Raw genomic sequence first — 23,285 nt, forward strand, 5'->3', positions numbered from 1 at the left:
ATTGTCCAATTAGGCTCGACAGATTTATTTTCTGTATCAATTAATTGATTTATTTATTTCTCTCTTATTTTTTTTATTCTTTGATTAGACTTATAAGCTGTGTGCTCTATTTTATAATATCAATTCGTGATAAACACTTTTGTGAGGAATATTTTAAACGACGAAATAGAATTACGTTGTTTTTGTATGATAATTAATAATCAGCGTGCGCCGATGTTGTATTTTTCAAAATAATCGTAGAATGAAATAATAAATAAATATTGAATGAAAAATCAAACCGAGACTGATGAAAATATTCGCGAAAAGTTTGAATTATTATTATTATTATCATTATTGTTGTTTTTGTTGTTGTTAATATTAATATTATTATTAATATGTTTCATTACTATTTTATTTTACTATTACTCTATATATTACTCTTATTATTATATTATTACTATTATGATTACTATTAATGTTGTTATTATTATTATTATCATTATTATTATCAATTTATTATTATCATATTATTATTATCATTTATTATTATTAATTTATTATTATTATTATTATTACTATTATTATTATTATTATTATTAACCGAATGCATGTGCGACATCGAATCAGAAATATTGGGGAGTATCTTTTTATTTTTCTTTTATCCTACTATTATCTATCTTTTTTCCATTTTTCTTTCAGAATTAAAATCCTTTTCTTTTCAACATATCCCTGCTTTCAAAGGATAAAGCTAAAAATTAATGAATGAATTAATTAACAACTAAATCGTCCTCTCCCCTATTTTAGAATTGGTTCATGAAATTGATAATTTCTTTTAGGTCCGTTCGTTATCACTCAAGTTTTGCTAATCGTATCGTTGAAAATATATTTACGATTTTATGTAAATAAAAAAGTTCTTCTATAATTCATTGGAGATATCAGCGAGATGTTTGTTTAAAAATTATTTAAGTAGACAGACAAACTGAGAAAAAGAGAGAGAGAGAGAGAGAGAGAGAGAGAGTGAGAGAGAGAAATAAATAAATGGATCTCTTTTTTTATGATCCACCGAATCTTCATGAACCAGAATAAAAAACTAAGAAAAGAAAAAGAAAAAAATTTTAAACAGAAAAAGGTTTAAATTATCAAATTAATCGTGATTGTTTTTTAATTAACAAAAGTCTTTCGTTGATTTTTTGTTTTGCAGATTTTTCGTCTGGCCTTAGGATGCACACCTGTAAAACCTGCGGAAACCTATACATGTATTACAGTTCTCTAACTCGACACGTTAGAGAGGAATGTGGCCAGGCACCTAAACACCAATGTCCCTATTGTCCAAAGAGAACGAAACTTCGTTGCAACCTGTTGAAACACATGCGAAAGAAACACTTTAATCGATATAAATAAGTTCTTCTTTTTTCGCTTTTTTTTCTTATTTCTTTTTTTGCTTTCTCTTTTTTTTATTTAATTTTTCGTTTAAATCTCAATCCACTGGAAATTTTCTTTTTTTTTTGAGGGGTGGGGGGTTCCATTGCCTCTTTGCATTTTTATTTAAAAAAGAAGAAACTGAAAAAAAAGAATGTACGAACAATAACGAATTATTGTTAATATTTTGATAATCCATCTTTTTCACCTCTAAAAACATTTTCAACTTTGTATAATATTGTATTATAGAAAATGAAAAGCCGCACGTGACCATCTCGTTTATTTATTTTTTTTTATATACATATATATATACATACATACATATATATATATGTATGTATATATTTATTTATTATACATCATAAATCCTTCGACAAAATATATTATTTAAATGAAAACGAAGGAATTTTTTAGCCGACCGACGATCTTTTTTTTTTCTTTTTTTTCTTCATTATTATTACTATTATCATTATTCTTATTATTATTCTTATTATAATTATTATTAGTATTATTATTAGTATTATTATTCTTAGTATTATTGTTAATAATATTATTCTTATTATTTTTACGTTTAGTCTTTCAATTCGATTATTTAATGTCGCATTATCAATTACTTGTATTATGGGTGTGGATTAATTAGGGGATCTACCAAAGACAAAGTTCACAATTAATTGTAAAATTTGGTGTGCGTTTTTGTATACATTCTACTGTCCTTTAAGACGAGTGCAATCGTTAGTGTCTTTAGTATCGTCTAGAGAGAGTATTATTAATAATTGTTCAACCACACGGTTAATGAGATCATTAATGAAAAGAAAAAAAAAAAGAAAAAAAAGAAACAAAAATGTCGAAAAATGTTAAAGCAGTGAAGTGTTCTCTTTCTCTCTCTTTCTCTCTCTTTCTCTCTCTCTCTCTTTTTCTTTATCTATCTGTCGCTCTGTCTGTCTTTCTCTCTTTCTATATATATATATATATATATAATCTTTTTTGTACTTTTAAATGTTCATTTATAACGGGTGTCTCCTTTCGATCTCTTACGAATCGAACGAACGAATTCTTTGTTTTTTTCCAGAGGACAACAACATCTGTCTGGCCTGTTCGAAGTCATACAAGTGGAAGAAATCATTGCATCGACACATACGAGAGAATCCTGAGTGTTGGCCGGTACTATTAACGTCTGGAAATGGGGAATTCATCAGACAAATACACCATGGGATGCTTTATAAAACAAACAAATAATACATTACGTTTTTCTCTCTCTCTCTCTCTCTTTTTTTTATATCACTCTTTATCTGTCTATTTCTTTCTCTATCTATCTATCTATCTATCTATCTCTCTCTCACTATCTCAATCTCTGTCTCTCTTTTTGTTAAATCAACTTTTCATCCCAATTTCACATCATTCGCAACACAATTGTCACTTGAAATATTCTTCTTTCTTTCGTTCTTTCTCTTTTTTCCCTTCTTCTTCTTATTTTTCTTATTCTTTGTTCTTCAAACAAACGACACGTGTGTATAACAAGATTTAATCACGTTTAACAAATACAAAATTTTTTCTTTTATATTTCGTAATTTTTTCGTCGATTAGTTAATGACGATTAAAACGAGTTAATGATTATTCTTATAATCATTCTTTCAACGTTAAAGGGAATCAATGAAAGCGACTGATTTGTTATCAGGAATCTAACTGGATTAGCTGTTTGAACAAGAAACTTGCATTATTTGACCATCATCATTATTATTATTCTTGTTATTATTATTATTATTATTATTATTATTATTATTATTATTATTATTATTATTATTATTATTATTATTATTATTATTATTATTATTATTATTATTATTATTATTATTATTATTATTATTGTTAGCATCATCATAATTATTACACTAATCTCATATATTTTTTTTATTTTTTCTAGGTGTCACAACACTACTATCGCTAACACGTTAGAATCCTTCCTAGTGCGTCGAACTTTCATTAGAGAAAAAAAAAAAAAAAAAAGAATCGAGAAAAAAGAAAAAAAATCGAAAAGTGCAAAAGAGAAAAAGAAAAGGCAAAGAGAGAAAAAAGAAAGAAAAGAAGAAGATAAAAAAACAAACAAAACGCATAAAGCAAGCCAAAATAATCTATTCGACAGATAGGAAAACGAACGTAGAGGTGTTTTTCGAGAACAGTGACTAAAAACTTTTCTGAAACTTTTTGTTTCAGGTCACTGCATGTTCTTCCTACCACCAATTACGAAGAAACCATTCCCTTGTCGTCACTGCGATCGAAGTTATAAGAACAAGAGCTCCTTGAATCGGCACATTCAGTACGAGTGCGGCAAAGAGAAACAATTCATCTGTCCGATATGCCAAAGAAGAATGATACAAAAGAGCAGTTTGCATAAACACATGGTCGCCGTACATGGGATATAAAAGAAGGAGTGTGACATATATATATATATATATATATATATACAATATCGATCGATATATATATTAGACAAAAAAAGACAGATTTGAAATATTTGTTGAATAAAAATATGAGAGAGAGAGAGAGAGAGAGAGAGAGAGAGAGAGAGAGAGAGAGAGAGAGAGAGAGAGAGAGAGAGAGAGAGAGAGATTGATTATAACTGCGATATATTAGAAAATATGGGATATGAGCGATTAGAGGCTCTCGCAGTGTACATACATAGATACATACGTAAGAAAAAAAAAAAAAAAATAAGAAAAAACTGGACGCAATGTATATCACGTGCATATTAATACCTTTTACAGAGCTCCCCTATTATAAATAATATTATGTAAATTGTTTTATATAATCGCTTGTAAAGCATCACGTTTTGGAGACTCATAGTGTATACTTAACAATATCCTGCCTTTGATCCGTATAAGTTGAAAAATAATTTTCTTTTTTTCCATTTTTTTTTCTTCTTTTTTTTTTATTGTCGCCAATTACTATTATTATTATTATTATTACTATTATTACTATTATTATTATTATTATTATTATTATTATTATTATTTCGATTTTATTTTATTTTATTTTTATTTTAGTTCGTTCAAATTCATTCTCTTTCATTCTAATTTTATTTTTTTCCGCATTGTGTATCTTGCATATCTATATAGTTCTTTTTTTTTTTTTTAACTATACACATACTTATGTCTATATATGTATATTTCTTTCCGATTTATTTTATTATTAATATTAATATTCATTTATTTATTTTTTTTTATTCCGGTGTATCTCTTGTGCAATCGGAGGACTGGGAATTAGCACCTACTTTATTTTTTCCTATCAAAAAAAAAAAAAAAGAAATGAGAGGAAGAGGGAGAGAGAGAGAGAGAGAGAGAGAAAGAGAGAAGGAGAGAGAGATCGAAGAGAATGGAAACGAAAAAAAATGGAATAAGAAAAAAGAAATGACGATAAAGATAAACGCAGAGAAAATAATTTATAAAATCAAAAATTGATATTAAAAATATAATCTCTTCGATATCTCTTCCTTCTCGACTATCACACATATTATATACACACGCAAGAGAACACAAACACGCACGCGCACATCTTACACCATACGAATCACTTATGGCAAAATTTGTTTTATTTATTTATTTAATTATTTATTTATTTATTTATTTATTTATTTATTTATTTATTATTATCCTTGGGCGCACTTATCTTCTCGGGGCTATTGGCTGATACGTTGTGTGTTGGGTTGGTTACGGGTACATATTTTTTTTTTATATATATACCTATATATATATATATACATACATACATATATAATAATAATAATAATCTCACCGACATCCTCTGTTTTAAACCAAAAAAAAGCAAAAGAAAAAACGAAAAGAAAAGCAAAAAAAAAAAATTGAAACGAAACGAACCCCTTAAAAAAAAAAAAAAACAGAAAAAAAATCCAATAAAGAATAGAACGAAGACTCGTAGAAAAGAAAAGACAAACCAAAAAAAAAAAAATAGCAAACGAACGAACGAACGATCCAAACAAAACAAAACAAAACAAAAAATACAGAAAACTAATTCTCGGTTCGATGAATTCCCCGCTATCACCCGCCCCTACCCCTATCACCCGCCCCGACCACGAAAAAAGACAAAACCAAAATTATATGCCCGTCGTAAATCTTACAAAAAGAGAAAAGAAAAAGAAAAGAAAAGAAAAAACAAAAACGATTCCTAAAAATCTCTATCCTAATCGAATTTAATCGACTTAAAATTCTTCCATCTCGCGTCCTGCTTTGGCGCTGGGACCTGTTACAGGAATGGGTGCGTTGCTCTCCCTTCTACGCTCGGATTACAACAAGCAACAACAACAACAGCAACAACAACAGCAACAGCAACACATTCGAATCGGAAAGAAAACTTTGAGGAGCAACGTGGATGCTTCGACTAGTGGGAACGATGTTCATCACGTTGGTAGAACGTTACTCGGCAATCTGTCAACAACAATAAGCAGCAATGCGTCTACGTCAGCATCGGGATCGGCAGCATCGGGATCAGCAGCATCAGGATTGGTACCATCTGGATCAGGAGCAACAGTGACAACAACAACGACCTATCGTCGTCATAGTTCGGCAACAGAGAGCAGCAGTTATCCGAGCAACGACGGACACGTTCGTTCACATACTACAAGCAACAATAATACTACTAGCCGCGAAGTTGTATTCCCGGACTCGTTCGAAGTACTACCGCAACCGCATGACCTTAGTATAGTTTATATGGGCGTTACTCACGAACAACAACGTAAATTCCGTTGTCGTTTTTGCGGCAAAGGTTATCGTTGGAAGAGTACAATGCGCCGACACGAAACCGTCGAATGCGGTGGCAAACCACCGGCCTTTCAATGTCCCGTATGTCCTTACAAAGCTAGACAAAGAGGTAATCTGACGGTACATTATAAACGCCATCATACAAAGATCGAATATGACGAGGGTGCTTAGGATATATATATATATATATATATATATATATATATATGTATATTTAAAAAAAAAGAAAAGGAAAAAAAGAGGAATAAGAAGAAGAAGAAGAAGGGTTGATTTTTTTTTCTTTTTCTCTTATAATACGTACAGATATTATATACGTGTAATAATATATGTTATGTATCTCTTGACGCGCGGGCCTTTACTTTTTTTTTTTTTTTTTTACTTTGTTCTATTTTATTTTTCTCTCTTTCCTTTTTTTCTTTTACTTTCTTCTCTCTCTTTCTCTCGCGTTCTCTCATCGTTTTCTTATTTTCTAATATCGTGAATAAGTATTGATGCACGTATCGTTATATGGTATTCATCATTTAGATATATTTATATGCTAGTTGTTTGTACGTAGTTGAATCTTCTTTCTCCTTCTCTCTTTCTTTTCTCTTTTTTCTCCTTTCTTTCTTTCTTTTCTTTTTTTTAATCGAACAACAACTTTCCCTCCAAACGAATCCACACGTAACTTTTACTCCTTTTTTTTTTTTTCTTTTTCTTTCTAATGTCATCTTCATCGGCGTCGAATTTTACATTAAAAAAAGGATTATACTGCAAAGCGCGTTTTCTCCTTTCAAAGATTCGCTATCTTCTTTTTTTATCTTGCAAAATCTTTCTCCTTCTGTTTTTGTTTTCTTCTGCCGTTTTCGTCTTCTCTTTCTCAATGAAATTTTAATGAGATTTCGTGTCGTTTAAATTTCAATCGAAAGAAAAGTAAAAAAAGAAAAAGATAGAAAGAAAGTAAGAAAAGTACATCAAGAGTCCCTCCAACGTGTTAATAATATAGAATTTAATATAAGATATTTTCGATTAGATGAAAGTTTTCTTGATAGGCCTGATCGTCGTGCGTTATATTAGAAAATTTTCTCGGGTAGTTGCTTAGTAAACGAAATACTTACACACGATTAGAGATTATTTTGCTTAGTTCAGAGTAAATAACAAAAGCGGGTACGGATCTTATTCTATATGCATATATATATGTATATAGATATATTTTTTTTCCTTTTTTTTTTGATCATAAGTCTTAATCATGGTGATTTACTTAATTCTATATCGAATTCTTCCTCTTTCTCTGTTTTTTTCTCTTTTTTCTTGTAATAATAATTTAGAGCTCGAATAGACGAATCGATATGTATGAATATAATAATGTGTATATATATATATACACTATTTATACATTCGAGCTATCCTTTTTCTTTTCTTTTTCTTTCTTTCTCTCTATTTTTCTCTATCTCGCTCCTTCTTTTTTTAATTTTATTTTTATTACTTTTACTTTAGTTTCTATAGAACACGCGACGAGAACAAGCTAGCTCTTTTTTCTCCTGGAGGTGGTGTAATTATATAAAGTAATTATTAATTAAGTGTGAAAAAGAAACTTTTAATTTATTAATGATTTCTATTTAAAGAAAAAAAGAAAAAAAGAAAAAAAAATCGAAAAAAATAGAAATAAAAAATGTCCCACAAAAAGAAACTCCAACACAGTACATACAAACGTACACACACAATGACAAGTTCTCCCTCGCGCGTAAACTCACTCGTACAGTATTTTTTTAAACTTTTTCATTTTTTTCTTCGTCGAAAGGAGTGAGAACTTGAATTCGCACGACGATCATCGCGCCACCGTGAGATCTGTTTCACAAAGATCACAGAGATTTAAGAAAAAAAAAAGGAAAGAAAAAAAAACAAAGAAAAAAAACAAAAGATTTTTATATATATATATATGTTCGTAAAAAAAGAAAAAAGAAACAAAAAAAGCAAAAGAAAGAACCAACGACATTCCATGAGAGAGGGGGAAGATATTCGATATCTATTAAGTGTCTTTTTCTCCAAAAGAATAAATTCTTTGAGGGTTTCTCCCCCCTACCCTCTCTCATACTATAATTATTACTACTATTACTGCTACTACTACTACTACTATTACTATGTGACAGTATTAGAACAGTGCCTTGTTTTTATAAAAACGCTATTCTCATGAGAAAGACAAAAACAAAAAAAAAGCAAACGACGAAGATAAGAAACGCGCATTAGAATGAAATTTGATAATCGTATATAAAAATCATGATATTTGCGAAACAATCTCCGAAGATTGGTTACCTGAGAGCACCTAGACTTAACGATATATAAATGATAATAATAATAATAAGAAGAATTAATAATTATAATAATAATAATTATAATAACGATTGATATAATTAATGATAATAACGATTAATAATAACAAGAATAATAATAATAATATTAATAATAATAATATTAATAATAATAATTATTATAATGATGATAATGTTAATTATGATAACGAGTAATCATTGATCGATCTATCGAAGCTTTTCACACGTGACAAAATTAATAATGATAATATCAATAATAATGATAATGATGATAATAATGATTGACCGATCTTCCGAAGTTTTTCATAAGTGACATGATCGAACATTAACAAAGAGAGCTCGCCGCGATTGGTGAATTTTTGATTGTTTTCTTTTAAGAATATTCTTTCAATTATATTTCGCGTGAATCGGCAGAATTTCGTGATCTTTTCTTTTTTTTTCGATAAAAGAAAAAAAGAAAGTTTTTATCTTGAGATCATTTCTATAAAGAAACTAAAAAGTATGTTTGTCTGTTGTGTATATGTGCGCGTGCATGTATGTTTGTGTATATTAATGTCCAATTGCAAATAGATAGCTCGGAGGATCGTTTGACAACAATCATACCGATTTAGGGAGTACCATTTAGATCAATTAGGGTTGATTTCTATTGTTCTACGTGTGTCACTATATTTTATTATTAGTCTTTCCTTTTCCTTTTTTGTTTTTTATTTTTTTCTCTCGATAAGTCTCATTTTCTTCTTTTGAACGTCTGTTAATTTTTCTCCAATACTTTCGCCGTCGAGCGTTAGTTTAAAGACCGAGACACGATCTCCAATCTTTTATATCGATCACAGTTTTATGAAAGTGATTATATCTCTTTGTTTCCTTCTTTTTTCATTTTGAATGCGTCCATTTAGTATTGTACGCATTTAAGCGCTTCATTGATATCTTAAACCATGCATCTCCGTTTTGTTTTATTTTTTATCCGATTATTTTACCCTCTAAAGTGAAAAAAAAAAGCGTATAAAATTTATCCGTGGAAAAGAGAAAAAAAAAAGAAAAGAAAAAAGAAAAAGAGAAAGAAAATCGGTCGAATTGACTGATATCAACGCGAACAGGTTGATCTTTCTATGAACTTTCTATCGATTCTTTTGGATCGTCAAGAAACATATCAACTCTAACGAAAAAGAATATATATATATGTATATATATATACACACACACACACATATATGTCTATATATATTTTTAGATGAATTTTTTCCGTCTTATGTGTCGCATCGATTAAAATTATCGTCGCTCGATCGTTAGTAGAGAAAATTGTTAAAATTAAGAAAATGTCCAAGAATCTTATGTGTATATATATATATAAATATATATATATAAAAAAAAAAATAAGACATAAGAGAAAAAAAGAAGTTGAATTAATTACAATGATCAACCTATTCGTTTTCAAGTACATAAGGACATACTCTTAGCATTCTAAGGACATACGGTGTTTTCCATTTTGATATATGTATATATATATACACGTTTATATATATGTGAATTTTATGTATAAATATTTACATTGGGAGGAATATATATATATATACACATATACCTATATATATATATGTGTGTGTATATATAGTAAAAGACAAAGAGAGAGAGAGAGAGAGAGAAAGAGAGAGAGAGAGAAGAAAAAGAAAAAAAGCTGATAATAATGACAATGATAATGATGATGATAATGATGATGATAACGATGACGATGATGATGATAATGATGATAATGACGTTAACGACGATAATGATGATGTTAATGACGTCAAAGGACGCCCGTCCAGTTGAGGTGCGCGTCAGTATTTTTGATATCAGTATTTGCGAAGATTTTTTCGCGCGTCGACCTGCCCTACGAAATAACTCGTAGGATATACTCGTTAACTTTGTCTCAACCAATCCTCACACCGCTCCTCTGTCGCCACTGTTCTCTCTTTCTTTCATTCTTTCTTTCTTTCTTTTTTTTTTTCTTATTTTTTTACTTTAATTTTTTGTCTTTTCGTTATTTTTTTCTCTCTTTCATCTTTTCTAATACGTACAAAACGTATCCCCGTATTATCTTCTAATCTTTCTAATCAACGCTAAGCTCGAAATTTTCGATGTATCCGTTTCTTTTCCTTCCCCCTCTCCGTCCTCTTCTTCCTTCTTCATCTTCGTCAGCAACCCTTCTTTTTTGAATCAACGTTTCCTTGTTCTTTTTTTTTTCTTTTTTTTTTTCTTTCTTTCTTTATTCTTACGTTCGAAAAAGAACTTCGTTGGGCTTCCTTCCGTCTCTCTTTTCTTTTTTATCTTTTTTTTTGTTGTTATTATTATCATTATTTTTTTTCTGCACCCACCCCCCAGTACCAACCAACCAACCAACCAACCAACCAACCATTCAACTCGTCTTCGCTTTTCCTTTCTTCGTTGTCTTTCTTCTTTTTCTTCTTCTTCGTTTTTTTCAAACTTCTTTTCTTCCCTTCAATCTTTTGGAAAGGTTCTCTTTTCTTTTTTACGGCGAATACTACGAATTTAACCTACTATCGCGCGAGATGACTATATCAATAATTAATATTATTATTAATATTATTAATATTATTAAAGTATATGGAAAAAGATTAAAAAAAAAAAAAACGAAAAAAAAAACACAAAAAAAAAGAACAATCTTTGTTGCGGGTTATTTTTTAAAAAGAAAAAGGACTACAAAAAAGGATAAAAAAAAGGAAAAAAAAAATCTTTTCACGAAATCGACAAAATGTGTATCTGTTTTCTTTCTTTCTTTTTTTTTTCATTCATCCCACCCCGACCAAGAGTCGATCCTGACGTAAGGTTTTTACGTCCCCTCCCTTACCACATCCCTTTTTACATCCCTCTTTCCTCCCCCATTCGCCACCTCATTCGTCGAAGCTACGATCGTTCAACGAAATTGTCGGCGAGATTAAATATGGGACACTATCGAATGAAGCCCATCGAAAAAGAAGAGGATCCAAAAGAAGAGGATCGACTTACTACAACAACAACAACAACAACAACAAAAACAACAACAACAACAACAACAACAACAACAACAACAACAACAACAACGATAACAACAACAATAAAAATTACAACAAAATTGCAAAAGATTTTTCGAGGATGACAAAAATTTGTCGATGTCGTCGCTTAAGCGTGTAAACTTTTATTGACCAATACTAATGTTTGATTTCAGTTTGTTCCTGACGTACAACTTTGGAAGTGGATAAGACTACTGACGTCATTGAAACCACCTGAAGGACCGATCTATCGATCGTTGATGAACGAACGATCGACAACGATCCGAATCCAAGGATAGTTTTACAAAAAAATCTTCGATCGAAGAAAATATTATAAAGTAGTTTGATTTATACGAAAGAGAATAAGGGATGGTGAGGGATGATTAGGGATTAGAAAAGATCGGACGTTTCTCTACTAATTCTATAAACTTTAATCGCTTTGGTTAAACTTTCGAATTGTTTTTTCTCATTTTTTCTTTTTTTTTTTTTTTGTTGGTGTCTATCCATTTTTCTCCTATCCCAGTGTGTCTGTAATCATCGAAAAGAAGAAAAATGTCGGTTGAATTTTCCCGAGGAAAAAAAAGAAGGAAAAAAAAAAGAACGCTGGTATTATTTCCCTGCGGTAACATGTACGATATATAAAATCCATATAGACACTCTCAACGATCCTTTCGAACAAAACCAAATCCTTTCTTCCGTCTGAACTTACTTCAACCCCTTTAATCGATAGATACTTTATCAAGAAGAACATTGATTTAAACGAGAAGAAAAAAGAAAAGAAAAGTAAAGAAAAGAAAAAAAAAGGGAAAAAAAATCGCAGAAAGAAAATAAATAAATACGAATTAATTAAGACGAGCCTGATACGAACACGAACACGAAGGTATAAAGTTGAAGATAATTTCTAATCGTGCGAAATAAATAAATCGATTGTCGATAATAATTCATTAATACTCGTGATTTAAAAAAAAAAAGGCTCACGGGACTTATACTTTATCTAGACGCTTTTATTCCAGGTTACTGGACCCAGATCTATCACGAGCCGACGATGAACGCTCCATACATTCAAGGTCAAGGACAAATGATGACGATTCGAGGAAACAACCTGTTAGGAGTTGAACAAAGAACTACCAGTGGTTATCAACCAGTTAGGATGACGGCACGCGGTCAGTCGAGCTATAAATGTCCAAATTGTGATCGGTTTTATATGAGAACGTCCTGCCTGAAGCGTCACTTGCGCGTCGAATGTGGACAAGAACCTCAATATCAATGTCGAATATGTCAGGGCTGGTTCAAATATAAACATAATTTATCGGCCCACATGAAACTCCATATGGAGGAACCTAAACACCATTGCACGATATGTCCAAAAAAATTTTATCGACGCGACAAACTCGTCGAGCATGAAAAAAAGGCGCACAAATTATTCCCCGTTTGATCGTGATCTTTATCGTCACGATTTTACGTGTCTTTTTTTTTTTTTCTTTTTTTCAAATAAGAAAATGTCTAAGAACTTTTGAAACACGTCTTGTATTTTTTTATTAGATTTTATTAGGAAAATTAATGTGATCGGACCGATATATTTGGATATATTGGAAATCGATCGATAATTTATAACGAATAAATTAACGATTACGAATTCGTATTGCCATTACGTATATGTGCGTAATATTGTATAATGAAAAACTAAACTGATTAGGAATATTTTGTAATATATTATTGTATGAAAAATTATGCTTTTACGTACCAACGAATAACGCAAATTCGTTCTTTTTTCTTTTTTTCTTTTTCGATTCCACTCTAACATCGAAAAAAGGATCAATGAGTTCTCTTTAAGAACAACACAGTATTAGCCTAAGATCATAGAACTTATAATAATATTTAACTTATCGTGATAGATCTTTCTAATATTATTTGTTTAAAAAATTCTAGAATTCTATATAAAAAAAGATATTTATATATATAGATCTATGAAAACAAGAAAAAAGGTATCTACGATCTATGAACAACATTTGTTTCAAAGAACAAGAAAAAAGAAAAGAGAGGAAAAATATGTATTATGTAATAATTAAACACACAAAACGTACCTAAACGTGATTAGTATGAAATAGAGATACGTACACGGATTATAGAATATTAGAAGAGGAGTCTGATTTTATAACAATTTCTTTTTTTCATAAATAAAAAATATTCTACACTTTTCTTTATATATACACGACGCACACAGACATACACACACACACACACAGACACATATATACACATGTGAAAGGTGGATACTTTAAATGCTCTATCGTCCATCAAAAAAAAAAAAAAAGAGAAATACCCAGCGAAGGAAAAAATGAGAAAAGGAATAAATAAAAAAGGAAAAAGAAACAACAAACTTACCCCCAAAGCACGAAACTTAGCACGAATGTAGCACGAATAGGAAAATTTTTCATCTCTATCTGTTATATCTATATGAACTATTATATTTTATCTATCTATTTATTTATTTATTTATCTACTTGTTTATTTATTTGTTTATTTACATATATACATATATATATATACCATCTATCTCTCTTTCTCTCTCTCTTTCTCTCTCTCTCTTTCTCTCTCTATCTCTATCTCTCACTCGCACGTATCTCTAACTCGAAAGAACTCTCCTCTATATTTTTTTCTATTTTAGCTCCCTTATCATCATTATACCGCGCTATCGTACGAAGTCATTGCGTCTTGGTAAACGGCACGCTGAAGGAGTTTGCGTGCAACTTGTGTCCAAGAACTTACAGCACCTTAAGAGCATTGAGATTTCATCAAAGGATCGAGTGTAATCGAGAGCCAAGATTCACCTGCGGATGGTGCGACTACCGAACCCTTAGACGTACCAGTCTTCAAAGGCATATGCTACGCCATAGAAGAGATCGGCTCGATTAGGCAATTAAAATGGGAAATTAAGCTATTTTGTTTCTTTTCTTTTCTTTTCTTCTCTATTTTTTTCTTTTCTTTTGTTTTGTTTTCTTTTCTTTTCTCTTCATTTCTTTTCTTTTTCTTCCTTTCGAAAAAAATTTTGAAAAAGGAGTCGCACGAGTACTCGTCAAAATTTCTTTTTTTATCCTTTTTTTTTCTAGGAGGGTGGAGAAGATAGATCTGATTAAGAGATAGAAAGAAAAGGATGGGGAATTTATTTCTTGTGTTCTCGGCTTTTTAAAATTGTTGTTATATTGTATCTTTTGCTTTATTTTTTGTTTTGGTTTTATTCATCATCTTATATTCAGTTCTTATATTCAGAGGATTTGTTTTTAATATTATATTTTTTTTCTCGGTCTATAAACATTTTTAGAGTTAATAAGGGTTGATAATATTCTCATATCGATCAACTGAAAGTTGGAGATAAGGGAAGGGAGTAGGACTTATCTTTTTGGATTAACAAACATCCGTCATATATAAATATAATTATATATATTTATATATAACGTGATGTCTTTAATAGAAAAATGAAATTTTTCTAATTCATTAAGAATATATAAATAGATATAAATACTTATACTACACACATATATATATATATATATATATATATATATATATACAATATATATGTGTGTGTATATTTATATGTATAACATTTGTATATCGTTAAAAACTATTTCATTTTTGTCATAGTTCAATAAAACGATATACATATGCCTTTCTTGAACGTTTTACGAATTAATTACAATGTAATATACTTTTATGCGTAATCGAAATGTTTCTGTAATAAATTTTCTACATTAATACTTCATAGATCGTACCGATCGATCGTTGATCATTATTGATTCCATTGAAATCTCTATAATTTGTAATATATGTATATGGATACGCATGTATATACATGTATTACTATATATATCATTTTCTACTTTATAATTTTTTATTTTCGCTAAAGAAAAAGAAAAGGAACAAAAAATGTTGAAACGTTCAAATATCCTTACATATTCGATGCACCACTCTCCTTTCCAACCCCTGCCTGCCTCTTCGTCTCCCATCTGTGGTCCCAATTTTCAGTTTTTTTTTTTTTTGATTTCTTAGGTGACGCCACTACGTTTTCCCGCACAATCCATGCAAAATGATAAAACGTAGAGAGAGAAAAAAACAACGTCCCATACACGAGCCAAGTAGACCACAAATGAAAAATCAATTTTTTTCGAAGTCGCACACGCAATGTGTGCGAAAAAAACAGAAAATAAATAAATAAATAAATAAATAAATAAATACATGAGTGAAAATAAAAAAGAGAAAAAAGAAAATCAATAAACAAACGTCCTTGTTCTTCGTCGTGTGTTATCTTTCTTTTTTTTTCTGATTATTCTATTTTGTGATTTTTTTTTCTTCTTGTTTTTTTTTATTTTTGTGTTTTTCTACTTTTGTTTTTTTTTGTTTTTTTTTGTCTTTTTTTCTTTAGAAGGAACCTATCTTCTTTTTGATCGGCATAATGGAAGAAGAAAAAGCATTGCAACCTAATAGATCTTTTCCATTTTCTACCTTTTATTTTCACAGGTTCTTATTACAGCTGCGAGTCATGCGGTAAAGGGTATAACACGCTTGGATCATTAAAGTTTCACAAGAACGTCGAGTGCAGTAGGGAACCGAGCTTTGCTTGCACCTATTGCATCTACAAATCGAGAAGAAGGAGCAATCTTCACAGACACATGAAGGTACATTCGATGATAGGCAGACGAAGAAGGTGAATAGGAACCCAGCCGCAAATCGGATTCAACCAGGACAAAACCATAATGGAACGCAACACAACCACAAGACTACACTCTCTGAAATCGTACGATTTATCACAGAGAGATTTATATTTCTGTGCGTGTGCGTGTATGTATATATGTATGTCTGTATTCTTCTACGTATGTCTGCTGCTGTGTGTTTCTCTGTGTGAGTGTGAGTTGGATATGTGTGTGCGCGCGTGTTATTACATCGTTCAAATTCGAAAGATATATAAACCTTTTCTTCCGATTGAAAAACCTGAATTCAACATTTCCAAGTTTTTAAGATCTTATTCGATCCTAAAAAAAAGGGAAGAAAAAAAGAAAAGGACAAATCGGAATTTGCCAATAAAGTGAAAAGAACAACCTATATCCTAACAGTCGAAGATACATTAACTTTTTATTCCTATATAAAATCCTAAAATCGACGCACCTATCGTAATTGATCCTACTATTCGATCCTAACGAAAAAGAGAAAAGAGAAAAAAAAAACAGAAAAAAAAAGATCAAATCGAAAGTTGCCAATAAAGTGAAAAGATCTTATGGACACGCTATCATACGTTTCTTTCTTCGATCTCTTACCCGTTTTTATATAAAAAAAGAAAAATAAAAAAATAAAGAGTGAGAAAAGAAAATAATAAAAAGAAAAGATAAACATGGTGTCTACTTAAACAACTCTAATTTTCGAGCAGTATTACAATTTCTTTTTTCTACTTTTTCAGGTGTCCGATGGAATTGAAATGGAAGATCTGAATCAGGATCACTCATCAGGAATTATTGTCCTTTTTATTGACCTTCAAAGTATGGTGTACTTCTTCTTTTTCTTTTTGATGCATTTTTCTCAGCGATGCAACAAAAGAAAAAATAAATAAATAAAAAATATATATACAACGATACGTGTATGATCTGCGATCTGTTGTTGACAAAAAAATGTTTACAGGTGTGGACATATCTTTTCTTTTTTCGTTGGACAAAATTGTCCCTATACATACCTACTTACATACATATATACACACATATATATTTGTCTCTGTGCGTATATGTGTATAACTGTATCACATTGTTAGTATGTATTGTTCCTTTATAAATACGCCCACTCTATAATCCTTATTAGAATTATTTAGGAATATTACAATATCCTTCAAAAAAAAAAATTAATAAAAAATAATATGTTATCCAAAGGTTACGAGAAGATCATTCGGAAAGAGAAAAGAAAAAAAAGAAAGAAAAAAAAGAAATATGCGGATTCTGGCCTGTTGATCTTTCCCTTTTTTAATTTTTTTTATTTTTTTTTTGAGAAAGTGGGTGTAAATCGGGAGAGAGATCCAAAAAAAAAAATAAATAAAAAGAGAAAAAGAAAAAAAAAGAAAAGAAATCCGGGAGAAAAGAGACAAGCAAAGAGAAAGAGAGAGAGAGAGAGAGAGAGGGTGAGGAAAAGGGAGAGTGAGGGAGAGAAAGAGGGAGCAGGAAAAATTGTTTAAAAAGAAAGATCTTACCCAACTAAAGGAAAATATTTCTCGAAAAATTGCAGGTCCGAAGAAGAAGCCGACGACTACGACGACTACGACGACTACGACGACTACGATGTTGAGATTCGATGATAAGAAATATGATAACGAAATTCCGGTTTCCATACCATGGAGGATGAGGAGGATGATGAGGACGTCCCTCGAGGAGGAAGAGACCGACGTACGGAGGGGAGAGGAGGAGGAGGAGGATGAGGATGAGGATGAGGAGGTAGTCGAGGTGGAGGTGGATCATCATAATCGTCATCTGCATCATCATCTACGTCATCGTCATCATCATCATCATAGGATTTTGCCATTCGCTGGATTGAAGATACCGAAGGCCTCCTCCTTCAATTATCTTGGAAAAAAACCTGCTGGTCAATTCGCTTGTAACAGATGTGGAAGATCCTACATGAGAAAGGACTCGTTACAACGTCACACCCACTGGGAATGCGGAAAGGAACCACAATTTCATTGTCCCTTCTGTCCTCAACGTTGCAAGCGGAAGGCACATTGGTTGAGGCACATACGACGACAACATTTTGAGAAGATCGGCGATATGGAGGCTCATCTATTGGCTTACACACCAAAATTAGAGATCGACTGAACGCCTTTCTTTCTTTCTTTCTTTCTTTCTTTCTTTTTTCTTTCTTGCTTTCTTTTTTTATTTTTATAGTTTTTGTTCTTTTTTTATTCTCACTGTCACTCTCTCTCTTTTTCTTTCTCTTTCTCTTTCTCTCTCTCTCTCTAAAAAAAGAAAAAAAGAAAGAAAAGATCATTTGTTTTATTTTGTTTCTTTTTTGTTTTTTTTTTTTTTTTTTTTTTTTTTCAACAATAATCAGATTGCAAGTAATGAGAATTAAGTACTTTCTTTTTGAATTTTTGAAGTATCTATAATGAAAAAGAGAAAGAAGAAAAAACAGAATTCATCTTTTATTTTTTCTTCAATTTTTCTTCTCTCTTCTTGCTTTTTTTCTCTTTTTCCTTCTTCTTCTTCTTCTTGAAGAAAAACATACGTAGAAATTACGTGACTATTGGTAAAAAAAATCTCCGTAACCTTTTCGATGGCTCGTCGATTTATTTTTCTTCTTTCTTCTTTTTTCCTATTTCTTTTCTTTTCGGCTGTGAAACACACTTACACCTATACACACAGATACACACACACAAACACACGCACATACATTTGTAATGACCGAAAGATTTTTTTGTTCTCCGAACACACTCTTATTCTCTCATTTTCTTTCTCTTTTCTTTTCGATAATCGATAGGTTTCGTTTAATTATTTTCTTTCGTCTATATTCTTTTTCTTTTTCTTTTTTTATGTTCTTATTTTTTTCCTTTTTCTCTTATCTCCGAAATAATTTCCAAGAGGTAAGATCAGGTGTGTATTTGTCCAGGGATTATAATCAACTATATATATTCATACACACACACACACGTATATATACATATCTATATATATATATGTGTGTATATAGTATATGTACTTACATACGTAGAAGAGAAGATATATCTCTTCGAAAAAACTTTCGTTCGTTTATTTTTCTTCTTTTTTTTTTTATTGTTGTTGTACCTTTCTCTAACTCACAATATCAATTAGAAAAATTTGATCTGATTTTTGCTCGATCGTTTATATCTCATTTTTTTTGTTTTGTTTTCTTTACGAATGTCTCTGCACTTCTTTTATATTATTTTTCTCTTTTTTTTTTTGCGTGTTTTATTCATTTTTATTCTCGATCTCTTCGCAACATTTTGTTTTTTTTTCCTACAGATCAAATCCATCGAATAAATAATATTGTATTCTCAAACATACCCCAGCCCCCCCGAGTGTATATCCCATTGAAAAAAAAAAAAAAAAAAAACGAAAAAAAAAAAAAAAAAAATCAGAAAACAAAAAAAGAACAAAAAAAAACAAAGAATTCGTGATGATTTTTTGTTGTTTTTCCCGTCGAAATTCTGCGTCTTTTTTTTTTCTTTGTTACATGTACTTATTATCCACGATGTGCCTTATATATCTACATATATTATTATTATACGTAGCCATATTAATTTAATAGTTATTAAAGCTTTAAGAATGCGATTTAGGAGGAAGGACATTTTTATTCCTGGACCTGACAAAAAAAAAAGCTGACAAGAAAAAATAACGATGACAAAAAGAAACTAACCCGATCGGTATTACACATTTTAACTCGTTTAACACGTATGAGAACCATATTTTTTCTAATATGTGTTGTCGAAGTATACATTATCAAAGAGAACTTCGCTTGTAAGATTGATATTAGTTTAGCAAGAAAATGAAAAACAGTAACTAAAGTAAAAAAAAATATATATACATATATATATATATATATATATATATATATATATATATATTTATATTATATATATTTATGTTATTACACGACGTGAGTATCAACAATAGTAAGATCCTGGTGAAATGAGGCATCTTTTACGTTTGGCAGAAATTAATAACAGTAATATTAATAATAATAGTAATAATAATAATAATAATTATCATAATAAAAATGAAAATAATAATAAATAATAATAAATAATAATAATAATAATAATAATAATAATAACAATAATAATAATGAAGGTTATACAAAATAATTGGAAATGATATAAGTCGTCGTGCAGCACGACGACAAAAGAAAATATAATGATATAAAAATCAATAAAAAAAAAAAAAAAAACGCAAAAATAGTTGACACCATGGATCTACGTTGTAAATCCCTTTACGTGAAGTCGTGTATTCACTACTTTAAAATATTCTCTCTCCCCCATAAAAAAAAAAGAAGAAAAAGAAATACTATGCACGTTTAATATAAACATATAAGTACATGTATATGTATATATATATATATTTCTTTTTTTTATTTTATCATACCATCACGTATCTTTGAATAAAGATTTTATTGTCTCTAACCAATGTCACTTTGTGATATATATATATATATATATATATATATATATATATATATATACATACATATACATATATATATATATTATTATTATTATTATTATTAGTTATTAAGATAATATTAAACTTATATTTATAATACAATATATTGCCGAACGAAATTTCGAAGGATCGAAATTCTTTTTATTTACTTATTTATTTATTTATTTATTTATTTATTTGTTTGTTTGTTTGTTTGTTTATATTTTTTTATTTTTATTTTATTTCAATCCACTCTCACGTCGTTTCTCATTTCCCATCTCTCCCTTCCCCCCACGCCACCAGATATTCTTCTCTCGAGCAGCGTTGCGTAGATTATTTTCTTTGTATTTTTTTCTTTTCTTTTTTTTTTTGTATTCTTTCCATCCCTTCTTCCTCCTCTTTTATTTTTTATTAGAAGCATGGACACGTGCGGGGGGGGGGGGGAGAGAGAGAGAAAAAAAAAGTAGCATGCGCACTAACTTTCCTCCGAAAAAGTATTTAAAAGAAAAAATGAAAACAGAAAAATAATAATAATGATATGAAAAATAAGAAGTAACAAAAAAAAAAAAGTAAGAAAGACTTGTACATAGAAACACCATATTGATTTTATTTCTATATCATCGCTTAAAGCGCCAACGAAAGGAACAGCTTCTGTAATTAAAAAAGTTATTAGAAAAAGGAAAAAATTGGCGGGTGATCTTTTATTTCTTTTCATTTTTTTTTCCTTCTTGATTTTCGCGTCTTCTTCTCCCTTAATTAATCAATTAATTTATTTTTTTTCCTTTTGTTCTTAATAATTTTTTTTTCTTTCGCAAACAAAATTTTTCTTTTTTTTTCTCTCGAAAGCAGTTCCTTTCTCACAACGCGCTTTCTTATTACCACGCACTTTCCTCGTATGCGAAATTCATGGCTAGTTGCTTGGGGCTCGAAAGTATATAAGGATTTATTCGAAACACGCATTTTATTCTCTTTCTCTCTTTGATCTTCTCCTTTCTTCCATTCTTTCTTACTTTCTTTTATCCTTTTTCTCTTCCATTTCTTTTTAATTTTTATTTTTTGTTTTTGTTTTTATTCTCTCTCTTTCTCTCTCTTTTTCTTTTTCTTCCCTTCTTTCTCTCTCTCTCTCTCTCTCTCTCTCTCTCTCCTTTTCTCTATCCTTCTCTCTCTCTCTCTTTCTCTCTCTCTCAAAACGTTTGAAGCGTTTCGAAGTGCGCATGTTCACGATATCGAGGACGAGGATCCAAAACGCATGGTTTTCTTTTTTCAATTTTTTCTCCCTTGTTTTTCTGATATATATATATATATATATATATATTTTTTTTTTAATTTATATAAAATATGTGTTAACGATCATCTCGTCCTCGAAAACGACGCAACCCTGTGATATGCCTTTGAAGATTGGCATGAAAAGATGTTGCCTGTAGTTGAGGCTCAAGCAAAATATACATACATACATAGAATATATATATATATTTCTCTCGCGTGTACATAAAATAACCCTTTCTCTAGACCCATCTTCAGGGGGCGGATTTCGGGGTGGAAGGATACGACGGAGCCGACAATTGAAGCTGCTGAGTTTGTCGAGTACAGACGAATATTAATTAAACGACAAAACTGGACAGAAAGTGGGCATATGTGAATGCGTAAATGTGTGTGCCTGTGTGCGTGCCAGTTCGTGTGTGTGTATTTGTGTGCGTGTGCGTGTGTAAGCTGTGCGTATGTAGGTGTACGTCTACGTGTGAAAGAAAGAAAGAGAGAAAGACAGAGAGAAAGAGAAAGAGAGAGAAAGACACGAAGAGACATCATCCTGTGATGTATGTACCACTTGGTAACAAAAAAAAAAATAAAATTACGTTCCTATCCAGAAAAAAAAGATAAAAAAAAAATACAAAAAGAGAATAACAAAAACGACCAAAAACGAAAAAGAGACGCAGACATAGACAGTACCCCGATAATCGACCTGACGAAACAAACGCCTAAAAAGACGAAGGAATGAAACGAAAGAAACGAAAGAAGCAAAAGAGAGAAAGAAAAAACAAAAAAAGAAAGAAGGATAAGGAACGGAAAAAAAAAGAATAGAAAAGCAAAGGAAACCAAAAAATTATATATATATATATATACAAAATAAAAAAGACAGAGAGATAAAAAAAAAAGATTCAATCGGTCACCGAAGCCCTGTTACTTAGATAGAACGACAAAAAAAAAACTTAAAAAAAACAACAAAGCAAAACAAAAAAAAAAGAACAAAAAAATAGACCGTACCCTTTCAATATTTAAAAAAACAAAACAAAACAAAATGAAACAAAATAAAAATACCATTAAAAAAAAAAAAAAAGCGTGGAACTCGAACTAATAAAGCCGACGATCGGTTTTTCTTGTTCCAGCAGCCGAGGACCTCAGCATTACTGGGTTGAAATGGGCAGCGGCATGGCAAAGATGGAGCGTACCATCGATAATGTGGCGATCTGGCGCAGGACTTGGCAAAGGTTTTGGCACGGGTACGAGCAATCCTGAGGGTTTCAACTGTCCCGCATGCGGTAGGGTCTACAAGCTTAAGAGCAGCCTGAGGAATCATCAGAAATGGGAATGCGG

General features: G+C 30.4%; 2 protein-coding genes across 2 annotated transcripts; both read left to right on the forward strand.

The window, feature by feature from the left end:
• The first annotated feature begins 2,468 nt into the window (after positions 1–2,468).
• On the forward strand, positions 2,469–11,137 carry LOC127068457 (adult enhancer factor 1-like). The gene is made up of 2 exons (XM_051004704.1): positions 2,469–2,559; positions 5,662–11,137. Exon 2 carries the CDS (start codon positions 5,664–5,666, stop codon positions 6,339–6,341), a length of 678 nt encoding a protein of 225 aa, XP_050860661.1. The 5' UTR covers positions 2,469–2,559; positions 5,662–5,663; the 3' UTR covers positions 6,342–11,137.
• A 552-nt stretch (positions 11,138–11,689) lies between these two features.
• On the forward strand, positions 11,690–15,552 carry LOC127068473 (zinc finger protein 513-like). The gene is made up of 3 exons (XM_051004730.1): positions 11,690–12,388; positions 12,522–12,671; positions 14,177–15,552. The coding sequence occupies exons 2-3, from the start codon at positions 12,554–12,556 to the stop codon at positions 14,422–14,424; spliced, it is 366 nt and encodes a 121-aa protein (XP_050860687.1). The 5' UTR covers positions 11,690–12,388; positions 12,522–12,553; the 3' UTR covers positions 14,425–15,552.
• Positions 15,553–23,285: the final 7,733 nt, after the last annotated feature.

The sequence above is a fragment of the Vespula vulgaris genome, chromosome 13 (assembly GCF_905475345.1).
Source record: "Vespula vulgaris chromosome 13, iyVesVulg1.1, whole genome shotgun sequence".
NCBI classification, from domain to species: domain Eukaryota; kingdom Metazoa; phylum Arthropoda; class Insecta; order Hymenoptera; family Vespidae; genus Vespula; species Vespula vulgaris.

What these genes read in the sequence shown, in the direction of transcription:
- LOC127068457 (XM_051004704.1), top strand. Translation starts at nt 5,664, where the DNA reads ATGGGTGCGTTGCTCTCCCTTCTACGCTCGGATTACAACAAGCAACAA.
- LOC127068473 (XM_051004730.1), top strand. Translation starts at nt 12,554, where the DNA reads ATGAACGCTCCATACATTCAAGGTCAAGGACAAATGATGACGATTCGA. An exon ending in AGTTAGGATGACGGCACGCG is followed by an intron (nt 12,672 to 14,176) that starts GTCAGTCGAGCT and finishes TTTCTATTTTAG; the next exon opens with CTCCCTTATCATCATTATAC.